The 12,053-nt window shown below is 44.3% G+C and overlaps 1 protein-coding gene across 1 annotated transcript in view; it reads right to left on the bottom strand.

Annotated features, from left to right (window-relative positions):
- Positions 1-391: 391 nt before the first annotated feature.
- The window catches only part of rabep1 (rabaptin, RAB GTPase binding effector protein 1), a 30,324-nt gene continuing 18,662 nt past the window's right edge, over positions 392-12,053 (bottom strand). Inside the window, exons 14-18 of the mRNA XM_083927175.1 lie at positions 9,177-9,366; positions 7,207-7,262; positions 6,570-6,668; positions 6,211-6,327; positions 392-5,639 (exon numbers count right to left, since the gene is read on the bottom strand). Of these exons, the coding sequence (XP_083783301.1) occupies positions 5,538-5,639; positions 6,211-6,327; positions 6,570-6,668; positions 7,207-7,262; positions 9,177-9,366 (564 nt within the window). The 3' untranslated portion in view covers positions 392-5,537. The remainder of the gene's footprint in view (positions 5,640-6,210; positions 6,328-6,569; positions 6,669-7,206; positions 7,263-9,176; positions 9,367-12,053) is intronic.

The raw sequence follows: 12,053 nt of genomic DNA, 5'->3' as shown, positions 1-12,053 counted from the left end.
ATATACATATATATATATATATATATATATATACACATATATATATATATATGTGTGTGTATATATATATATATTTACACACATTTCTGTTTTTTTAATTTGAATCAAATTGAAATGTAAGTATATCCTGAGGGGGTAAAGATGAATCCTGCAGCGTGCAGATCGTTCCTCTTTCTCAGGTGACGTGGCTTCGTCCACGTCGCCTTTCGTTGCCGTTTTTTGGGGACACTTTGAAACGTAAACGTGCAGGTGAACACATCAAGACTCTGCTGATATAAGGCACCAAACGCCACCGTGCATCAGTGACGTTTGACCATCTTTGTGCCACCAAAGCCTCTGAAAATCACAAGAATTCAGGATTTGAGAAGACTTTATTCTTGTTGTTGTGAACAGCGTTTACATGTCTGCTGAAGCCCCCATGCTCATACAGTTCTTACACTGTTTATTAATAACAGAAACAAAGAAATCTGAATCTGGAGTGTTTATTCTTTTTAAACCGGATGCTATTTAATGTGTCAGCAAAGGAGAAAATCAGTCGAACCCTCGTACAGAACAACGCTTTAATGCCTGGGTGTCAAAGTGATCCAGTAAAGAGTCGCTGTGGCTGCAGGTTTTCATTCCAACCAATCAAAAACACACCTGACTCGACTTCCTCAACCACCTGAACCGTCTTCACACAGTTGATTTGTTGGACCAGGTGTGTTCTTGCCTGGTTGGGATGAAAACCTGCAGCCACAGCGACTCTTTACTGGATCACTCTGACACCCCTGCTTTAATGGAACGGGAACAAAAGCTGCGTCTGAAAGCTCAAACCGTGAACTCGGGTCAAAATAAACGTTAATTACAAGTAAAGTGCAAAAACTAAACCTCAAAATGAATCCGCATGACGCTCTGTGTTGGTTCAAAGTGTAATTTTGAGATCTATCTATCGGAAACAATGCTTCTTTTTCATGATTTGACGTCGATGCCTGTGGTGCATGAAACAAACGTTACATTTGTGACATTTATTTGGATGTTTTCATGTAAAATCCCCATTAAACTGCAGTGAAACCATTGAATTAACATGGGTTATGGGTGGGTTTTAGTATTCACACCTAAGCAGGTGGTGCACAATGTGAGCTTTCAGACGTTCAGACCACAAAAGTGTCATTTCTAACATCGTTTATGGGAACAAAAGAAACCCACTAAGATCAGAAATGCGTCAATAAAACTCTTAAACATGAAGAATTAGTGAGTGAGGAGGGAACCTTCATATTAAGGCCGCACGGGCGACAAGTGAAGTCTGTTACTGTGATATAGACGTTAAATCAGAGCGACATTAAACGCCACAAATCAAATTTAAAAACACACCGAGCCATGAATGCGATAAGGCCGTTCAGAGGAGGGGGGGAGAAAAACATCATATCCAGATTTCACAGGTGTAAAATTTCTACTTTTAAGATCACCAGTTTGCAATCGTACTAAGATTTACAGTTTTCTGTCAGTGCAACTTGAGGCTGGACTCGCCCACACACACACACACACACACACACACACACCCACATCATCTCATAACACACTGCATGGATCCGTCATAAATATCAAACTCAAGGTATCTACAGTATAGACATATGCAACATCAGGACAGGTAACACATGCAGGTCACACAACAGAACATAAACAGTGATCGACACGTCCGTAAAAAGCAAACCAAGCTGCTGCACGAACGTTTATACGTAGATTTCTGTTTTAATCACAATGCAAAGAGAATCTCTCCGCCTCCTATTTTCCCATTTAATTCATATTTGCAGCTCAAACCATTTAAACGTCGATCTTTATTCAAAGGAGAGCCGAGGAAATTGTTAGAAATAACCGATAATTGTTAGAAAATCCAGTCATTTCCGTCGGCACATTAGAAAGAACAGAGTTTAGAGACTTTGATTTGATATTTTTGAGTCATTTTCCTTATTTTTCTTTTAAATCAGTGATCAGTTAATACTTAAAATCAGACTGAACATTAGAAATGTGGGCGTGTAGCGGCTGATTATGTGCCACCTGCTTGAGTCGTGGTACGGTGGCCCAAAGAGGACAAATATGTAATAAAACCAGACGTTAAAAATCATGCCGCCCCCGTACAACAACATCCTGTTAGTATTCTTGTGTTTATTTATTCCATTATAAAAAAAAGAGCAGTCCCGTCTGACACCGCAAGACACCAGAAGTTCTCCGTAGAGACCTCTATCGGCCCTGCTGCGGTTCAAATCCTTCTATGATTAAATATGAGTTATTAAGAAGCATGGTTGTTCCTTTTCAGTGCGCGTTGAAGCACGTCGGCACGTCTGAGTCTGCAGATATACTTGGATTCAACCGCGCGGTTGTGCCGCTGCCTCGCGTCACCAGCGTCCGTCTGGAGCGTCGATTGTGAAAGCCCTTAAATGTGAATGCGAAGTGTCCGCAAGACGCAACACGCACGACAAACTGTACAAACGTACGTACGCCGTAGAAACTTCTTCCGGAGCAGAAGAGGAAACCAGGTGACGCCGAACCACCACGTTTTTCTAATCTCAACCACGTTGTTTTGTTGCCGTAAGGTAACCGCACCGTCGCCGCTTCACACGTTCAAACCGAACGTCAAACTTTGTAAAGATGTCACACCAACAGTTTTGGTAAAGATAGACGAATCCACTGATGAGTAATCCGTGCACATGAACATGAACTGTGGGGGCAGTGCAGAGAGACACCTATTCGCTACTGTCACGACGTGTTTGATTTACGGTGATAATCTCAGATTTAACGGTAGATTAACCGCTTTGAGTGCTCCGGTGTGCCCTCTAACGGGAACCTCCAGTAAAACGTGCAGTGTTTAGGAAAGTACGGGACCAGTTTGTGGTTAAAAAGCAAGTACATCTGCGGTTTAAGAGCGTTGGAAACCCTCCTTTCAATCTGCGTTAGGGCGATTTTTTAAGACTTTACTAAGGTTGTTTTCACACCTGGCAGTTGTTCGCAAAACCAGGAGCGTTTCCCCCCCAGAGATCCGCTTGCTCGACCATGTACGGAGAACGCAGTCGCACTCAGACGCGAGACTAAAACAAGAGATCGCCAAGAACTTGCAAGACGCCGCGCTTTCACAGGCGCACAGGGAAACGCCAATGAACAAAGATGAAGAAGCGGAGAAAACGAGTCGTAGGTTGACCTGAGCTGCCATGAAAACGCCCCTTTTTTTTGTTTTTGTTTTTTCTGTCAAAGCAAAATCAAAGGGAAAACTGGCCCTGAGGCGAATCGTTCACAGTTCCAGGCATTTGTTTACGCTGTTGGACCGATGTCGAATGTTGCGGTGAGAACGCAAACAAACCAAAGAACAAAGCGAACAAAGCGTAGATGTGAAACGCCCCCAAACTATGGGAATCACGCCTTCTTTACGCAGCCGTTGGTCGAGCGTGGAGGCGTGAAAGGTCTTTCGAGAGTTGGAATAAGTATAAACACGTTCTTATTCGATGTACAACCTGGTTTGTTTCAGCGTTTAAATCAACCTCTAAGGATCTTACGCATGTAGTGGAAAATAAGTGGTTTGTACGACGTGTTGGCCGAGACTTTTAGACTCTCCTGGAAAACATTTGTGGGGTTTTACTCTGAAAAACTGACAGAAATAGTGTGAAGCTGCTGTGAACGACGGATTGTCAGTTTCAGAACTTTAGAGGAATGGTCGGACACAGAGGTTTGAGGACGAGGAGGTTCACATGAAAGACTGGAGACTTTAGCGTCTGCGGCGGCTAAACTTGCATTTAGATCCGTTTCTGTTGACCTTTGTTTATTTTGACCAACTCTTTTCCACCTCAGCCAAGCGTAAAAACTTTTTTTTCATATATATATTAGGGCTTTTTCAAGTTTACGTTCAGGCTTTTTATGTGCGAACTGAAAATGTGCATTGAAAGAGAGAGCGGTCGTCGAGCTGGCTAGAGAGCAAATGAAGAGAGGGAGCGGCGCTGGCCAGAACAAAGAAGTGAATCAGAGAAATAAAAGGTTGTTTTCTGGTTCTTTCACAGCGGTTACGTTATAAAGCACAAGTAAACACACGTAAAGTGCACTGCATAGGGATGAAGCAATTCCTGACGGTCAGCATTAACGTTTCAAATTTGAATGATCATTAAAAGTGTGTTTGTTTACCGCATCAACAAACGTTTGCAACAGTCTCCAAGAAGCAGTTCCAGGCAACGCAGGTTTGTTTTGCGCCAACGAGAAGCGAAGCGGGAGAAAGAGTCCGAGGCCGAAGACGATCTGAGCAGGAAACGCAAAAGTGGCGTTCTCGCTTTTTATTCTGCGTTCAGACGAGCGTCTTTCAGAGAAATCTGCGTTTACGGTGATGCAAAAGTGTGTGAAGTGTGCACGTCGGGTGTGTAGGTGGAGCTGTGGAGCACTGCCACACAACAGCACCCAGAGCTGGTGCATGCTGGGAAACGTCCTTCTCCTTCTCTCCCTAACAGCGGAGAACAAATGTGCCACAATATCAACCAATCAGAGACTTAGAGAAGCTCAATTCACATTGGCTGGCGTCTCCAATCAGCTTGCTAGTAGAAGTATTACTGCGTACATCCCAGGAGCATTCAGACACATCAACAGACCACAGTGGAGTTGTTAGTTGAGGGGTCGATACGTTGTTTTTGGGGGGGAAATGCTGCTTAGCATACCTTACAGAAAGGGAAAAACGTGTTATTTAAATTCATTATTTCCCTTAATGATTTCTCTACTCCGACGTGAAGCATGTCAACGAGTGCTTCGACTGAAAAATCAAACTTTGAACCATGGCGTGAATGTTCCTTCTCTGTATTTCTGCAGGTTAAAAGAAAAACACGTGTCAGACGTTGAGGACAGAGCAAGACACAGTAGAGGAGGATTAAGAGGAGGAGGGTGTTGCTCAAACCTTCTTCCTCTTTTTCTGTTTTCCTAATCTATCTTAAGTTATGTGCAAGTGTTTTCCATGAGTCTCCTTCATCGTGTCTTCGTCACGGGGGGTGAAATGACGGGAACAAGGTGGAAAATGTCACCGGAAGAAAAAGCCAGAAAGAAGAAGCGAGTGGAACGAGGAAGCGATCATCGACCGCTTTTGAGAACGAGGAGAAAAAAAAAAGAGTTACGCATCCAATTGTTTTCTATATTTACCTGGAAAGTTGCAGATGAAAAGTGCTTTTAGAAGACGACAAACCTGTTTTTGGTTGAGCTAATACACACAGTCGTATATCTACAGTAGAAAGGAGACACAGACAGACCCACAGGGAGATGGACTCCCTCCGTCCACAGTCACACATTTAGCTATTTACATTTTTTTTAGTAGTGTTCTTCTTCATTATTCTATCCGTGGTGTGTTCAAAGACTCTTAATGTACACAAAAAAGGCTCCCCGCGCACCGTCCCTCCCTGCAAACTCTTCTTCTATGGTGGTTAAGGGGCAGGAGGAGGAGGAGGGGGAGGACTCAATAATGTTACCGGGGGGTTCAGTGACGAGAGAAGAAGAAGAAGAGGAGGGGGCAATGAAACTGAAGGCAGTTTTTTCGTTCAGTGGCATCATGTGTCCGGAAGCTGGTTGATGTCAGTCAAGTTGGTGTCGTTCAGGATGACTTTGATTCGATCCAGGGAGTCCGCCTGCCGTATTCGCTCCAGCTGTACCTGCGGACACAGGCGATGACGTGATCACATAAATAATTTAAAACACAAAGAACTGGACAGGTGTGAATCCAGTGTAAATTCATCCCAGGGTCTTTTTCGGCACTTACGTTCATCAAATAAGCCGTCGAGAACGTTATTTTTCCAACTATTAACGGAGAAATGCGGAAGAGTCGCTAACGGATGGGCGTGGCTAACAGTTGTTAGCTTGGGGCAGCACGGTGAAGGCATTCAAAGGTCTTTTTTAACCACTAATGCTGCTGAAAATAACAGCAAACCTCTGCAGCAGCATGAGAAGAGTCCCTACACACAAAACAAAGCAGCAACAACGTAGTTAGTGAAGCCAGAGTTTATTAAAAGAGTGTTTTAAAGACTTACCTACTGGCCCCTGTACCAGCTCCTCTCATAGTAAAGTCCATTACAGTGGATTAGCAAAGTCAGTCCCAAAGGAAGGAGCCCGTTGGTGCTTTGTTTTGTGTGTAGGGACTCTTCTCATGTATCAAGTTTTAGGAAATATCAGCCTGTAAGTATTTTGCGCGGTACTGTCCGTAAAGACATGTCGACTCCTGCTTACCTGAAGGGTCTGAGAGAGTTTGACAAAGTCCTTCTGAACCTGCTCACTGACATCCAGCTCCGTCTGCAGCCGCTGAGCTTTGTCTTTCTCATCGAACGCCTGACTCTCTAGTGCACTCTGCAGCGAAAACACACACACACGCACGCACACACACACACACACACACACACACACAAACAGGATTAGAAATACATTGCAACAGTAAATCAACATGCACACGTCCACACAGTTCCGTTAGCACGACATTCGTACGACGATCATTAAAGCAGCTGTCCTGTGAGATCTTTGGTCACATGTTGGGTGGAGTTTGGTGTTTGGTGTTGGAGGTCTGCAGGTGAATGTGTGTAAATGAGACGGACCTTTGCAGTGGTGAGCTCTCTGAGCTGATGCTCCAGGCTGATCCTCAGGCCCTGGAGACTCTCCAGTGTTTCAGTCTTCTCCTTCAGACTTCTGTGCAACTGAAAAAAGAATCAGATATTCTGTCAGTAAAAAAGCACCGCGGACAGTAGGCGCGTTTCCATCAGGGTGAAATGTGGCTGCTCGGAAAGCTTCAGGGCACGCCCTCTCAAATGTCCGTTCGCTCGAGAAAAACAGAATAGCTGCAGTATGATTAAAGGTGGTCCGTATGATTCACAACGTCAACTTATGTACAAGTAACATGAAGGAAAACACTCCACCTTAAATACTCTGGGCGCTGTAAAAGTGTGTGTGAGAGAGAGAGAGAGAGAGAGAGAGAGAGAATGCAGCAAAGGGCCACAGGTCAGAATCCAATCCGTCCTCTGCAGCACTCGTTTTAACAAGTCTGTGTCAGATGCTCGTGCACAGAACATTTTCTGTGCCGTGTTCTTCTTCACCACTGGATAAAAGTGTCGACTCTACTTCACCGTGTTGTTGTGGCGTCTGTACGACCACACGTCACATCCTGCTGAGAGCTACATCCAATCAGCAACCATTTAAATAAAAAAAAAATTCTGCCTGATATGACAGAGTCTGTACCTGTTCCTTCTCTGCCTTTATCCGCTCCAGCTCCGTCTTCAGACTGGAGAACGACGCTGTGTGAGGGAGAGACATCATTAGGAGGGATCGTGCCGCGCCGCACTCAAAAACAGCTCCAAAGCTCTGAACCTCTCTGGAATCATTACTCTTGAAACTGATTTGGAAAATCATGAATAATGCAACAAAGCTGCACCTTTAGTCAAGACGCAGTGTGTGCGTGTGCGTGTGCGTGTGCGTGTGCGTGTGCGTGTGTGTGTGTGTGTGTGTGACAGACAGTAAGAGAAGAAGACTGACTGAGCCTTCAAGCCACTGACATGAACATGAAACACTCCACACTGATTCCTTTTGCTGTGAACGATCGTGTTACAACATCAAAAATGAGGACAAACCAAACACCGTGCTTCGTTTACGGTTTGTAAATTAAAAAACAGCAAGAAATGAGCGTTTTCTGTTCTTACAGTTCCATTTTTCTCCCCAAAAAAGGAGGTTGTGTTTATTTATTTAGGATGAAACTATATTTTAAGTTCTTTTAGGACCTGAAAATGTCACTCTGGGCTCTTTGTTTTTACATTTCTGCACTAAATGGATGAAAATAAATTAGAAAAAGTAATTTATCACCTTAAGCAATAACCACAGCCGTAGTTTAAACGTCTTGTTAGTGTTTCACAGCGATGATTTGGACGCCAAATCTCTCGTCACCCGTTGTTTTTAAAGAAGGTGACCGGTTAAACGGAGGCTCGTCCTTTCAGCAAACAGCGACACACTTGTAAAGGTTTTACTGCTTACTTCCACCAGATGCTGATTCAGGGCCGTTAGTTTTCCACTAACGCCAACGTGTGTATTTCCACCGACTCCGCCACGGCTACAGCGAATGGATTCATTTGCATGATTCTCATTGTCTCCGCAGATCCATCTGAACTCTTATTTGGAGATCTCATGTTTGTCCTGCAATAACGGCAATAGTCTCTCAACGCCAGAGCGTGACGCATTGTCTTCTTCCTCGTCGAATTTCTGTTTCGCTATACATATGCATACGTCATCTGGTAGAATTGATACGACTGGCTATGAGCTACGTACAGACGCATTTGATAGACATTCGTAGCGCTGATAAACGGCTCTTGGCAGTTGTAAACCAAGCCCACGTTGTGTTAGCCAGGTTAGTTCTTAACCGAGGTAGAATCAAAATAATCTCCACAAAAAAAGGGAAATCAGTCGTTTCCCTTCTACTTCCTCTGGATAGAAGCAAACTGTTATCGGTGTTGTGGTTCTGTTTGTAGAAACTACATCCTGTTATCTCCTGGGTCCTTGTGACCGCAGCTGTCGGGCGGAGCTGCACCGCACACAACAAACCTGCATCTGGTGGAAATGCACAGTTGGGCTGTGAGTGCACACACTGACTGAGAACAGCAGCAACAAAAACACACAAAAACATCTTTGATACAACTACAGTGAAACACGTGAGGAACGATCTGCGGGGGCAGGAGACATTCAGTGAGGGGGATTATCTATTAATGCTGAGACAGTTTGAACATTAATGTTTTACACTCAGTTACTACAGTTATGTATTAGATGGCTTTGACCACACACACACACACACACACACTCACACACACGGTCAGTTAGCTCGTTCAAAGTGTTGTCGTACCTTCCAAGATGTCTGAGTGACAGTGATGAATGGAGGAGAAACAAAAGCAGAAACAGAAGAGAATGTAAAGAAAAATGCACAGAAAATAAATAAAAAACATGCACATTGGAAAAAACATCCCCTCAAAAGTAAAGAGGAACAAAAACGACATAAACTGTTTCGAGTAATCCCCGTTCTTTCTTCTCTACCGTCCTAGAAAAGAGCGGAACGCCAGAATTTAGCGTGTCAGTGCAAACAGACGTCATAAAAAGAAGAGACTTCTAGTCGTCTGATCGCGGGTTCGTCGATGACCTTCTACGCGGACGGTCGGACGTCGGAGTCTCACCTATCTCCTCCTTACAGCCCTCGATCTCCAGCTGCAGAGTCTCCTCCAGGTTCTCCTTCAGACACTGCTCCGCCTGGTTCTGCTCCTTCAGGAACAGAATCTCCGCCTTCAGCTTCTCCTCCATGTGATCGCCGGCCGTCCGTAACGCCACCAGATCCTCGCGTAGCCGCATCACCAGGCCGTGTAGCTCCTGAAGGGGAATGAAACCACATCATCATCATCATCATCATCATCATCATCATCATCATCATCATTGACGTCATGTTAGCGGAGTTTGTTGCAGGCATTAAAACAGGTCAGGGGTGAAAAGGTGAGGAGGATTGGGCGGATATTGTAAACCACTACAGCGACATAGGAGTGCATTAATTGTCTTTATGTGATCAATGTAAATATTAGTCATAGACCTCAACGTGCAACAAGCTTATCAAAAAACATCCTTATTACATGAGAAAACCTGTGAACCAGAGGGTTTCACTCAATTATTGGACTAAAGTACAAGTTTGAGGCTCTGCTCCTTTACTTGAGTATTTTATTTTCATGCTACTTTATTCTCCTACTTCTCTACAAATCAGTGTAAATATTCTACTTTTTACTGCACTGCATTTATCTGATTACTTCAGTAACTAGTTCCTTTACCAGGCTGACAAACACATATACCTTTGGTTTGTTCGACAAAAACTGGACTGACACAAACGAACGTAACGTAAATGCAGAGTAGCAGGATTTTTATCAACTTCTCCTCTTTACACGCAGATATGACTTCTGTCCGTTCTCTGGTGCATTGGTGGTTTTCTGTGTCCACTTTTCTTTTTTTTCAGAGTAGAAAGAGACGTTGATGTGGTGATTTAACCACAAATTTAACCAGAGAGAAACGACTGAGAACAACAACAGAGCGGAGCTTGTTGAGCTGATGCCAAGAGGATTCAGAAACCCACAGGGAAGAGCGTAGCAGGAGCGCGCAGAGAGTTTTGGCCGCACGTACAGGGAGAGCGTGGAGCTGCCGGGAGTTGACCAGTTTGACCAGTGTGAGTGCAACCGCGCCGTGCCTATCTGTGGCACGCTTGCTGTCCACGGCCCGTTTGGGAGAGGTGGGCTTTTGTAAAGCACGTTTGCACACGTACGAGCAGGAGCGTGCGCACGTGTACGAGCACGAGGCCTACGGGGGCTCTGAGGTCATTTCCTGTGCGCCTGTTGGGACGTAGAAAAAAGAAGGAGGGACCATGCGCGGACATTTCAAACAATGGCGGTGAAAGGTTCACGTTGGTGTGATGCGGAGGTGGAGTGTTTACTGCAGATTTGGTCGAGGCACAGTGGGAGGGCACCCTTAAATTACACTTCACAAAAACACACATCAAATTATAAAATGTGATGCTGTAAATGTCCAAACAAGAACGGTTACGATGTTGAACACTAACAACTCTAAAACACAGATTATTTTCCATGTATGCATGAATAAATACAACCTACACAGGACTGACGGTTACGTTTAAATAAAATAAATCACTTTCAGCTGCTCAGATAAGATTCTTCTTAGCTTTCAATGGTGCGTTTAGTAAATTCACACAAAACTAGTGATGATATAAGAATATCTGCTGCACCACAGTCCAGATATGACTCATGTTATTGGATTATGAAGTTGCTCTGCCTCGTATTACGGTGTTCTTTTGGTATCTTTGTGCAGTAAATAGAGATTTGAGTGTTATGTGAGCAGCTTGTTTTAACCACCGACGAGCTGATGTCAAATGTGAGCGGATCATCAGCGTTTACTCCTCCTCCACTAAAGCACGAGGCCCACGCCGCCGCATCATTCAGCAAAGAGGCTGAGAGTAACAGTGTGGGAGGGTGTGTGTGTGTGTGTGTGTGTGTGTGTGTGTGTGTGTGTGTGTGTGTGTGTGTTATAAAAGATAATACTCTGACCTTGACAGAAAGTGGAGCCACAAATCTGATGAAGCAATTATCTTCCGGCCGCTAAACTGCAGAGATTATCTTCCTGTAATTTCTCTCTCTCTCTCTCTCTGAGTGCCGTTCACACTAATGATTATTTTATCGATTAATTGAGGAGTTGTGTTTTGTCCACAGCTCAAAAATATTCAGTTTACTGTCACAGAGGAGGAAAGAAACCAGAAAACATTCACATTTAAGGAGCTGGAATTAGATAATCTTCCCTTTTAACTTAGATTACTTTAAATTATGTATCGATTATCAAAATAGTTTCACAACTAATCAATCAATCAATAATTGCAGGGGTGAACCCGAATGGTCGACCATTCGCTCCGAGGAGCCTGAGTCGACTGCCAATGTCAAAGCCGAATCGTCGCAAAATGTGCTTATGAAACAATGGATTACTCCATTCTGGCTCTGGGGGGGCATTGAATGTCTGATTTTACTTATAGATGCTTGGTTTCTCCCAATAAACCATGATAAAGAGTCTGTTTGGGTACAAATATGAGCCTATTATGAACGCTGTTGCTAAAAATGTGAAAATAACTCCTAAAACTTAATCTGTCTCCTTAGGGCGCCCTCCCACTGTGCCTCCGTCCCGTGCCCCGTGCTTTAGGGTCCTTGTCCCCCCCTCCAGGCCCGTTTGTACTCACACTACCTGGGCCTCGGCGAATGCTTCTTGCTGCCTATACGTCATCACGCCGTAACACGTCACACGCATTGATGACGTCATGGCGATGCGTGGCTTTGTTTCCAGATCTTTCCGCAGACCTCAGAGTTTTTGTGCATCTTGTCGACTGTTTTTGAATCTTTTCATCGACCAAATCTGCAGTAAACACTCCACCTCCGCATCACACCAACGTGAACCTTTCGCCGCCATTGTTTTAAATGTCCGCGCATGGTCCCTCCTTCTTTTTTCTATGTCCCAACAGGCGC

The sequence above is a fragment of the Echiichthys vipera genome, assembly GCF_963691815.1.
Source record: "Echiichthys vipera genome assembly, chromosome: 14".
Lineage (NCBI taxonomy): Eukaryota > Metazoa > Chordata > Actinopteri > Perciformes > Trachinidae > Echiichthys > Echiichthys vipera.
Note: the sequence above shows the minus strand (reverse complement) of the source record. Positions and strands in the feature narration are given on the sequence as shown.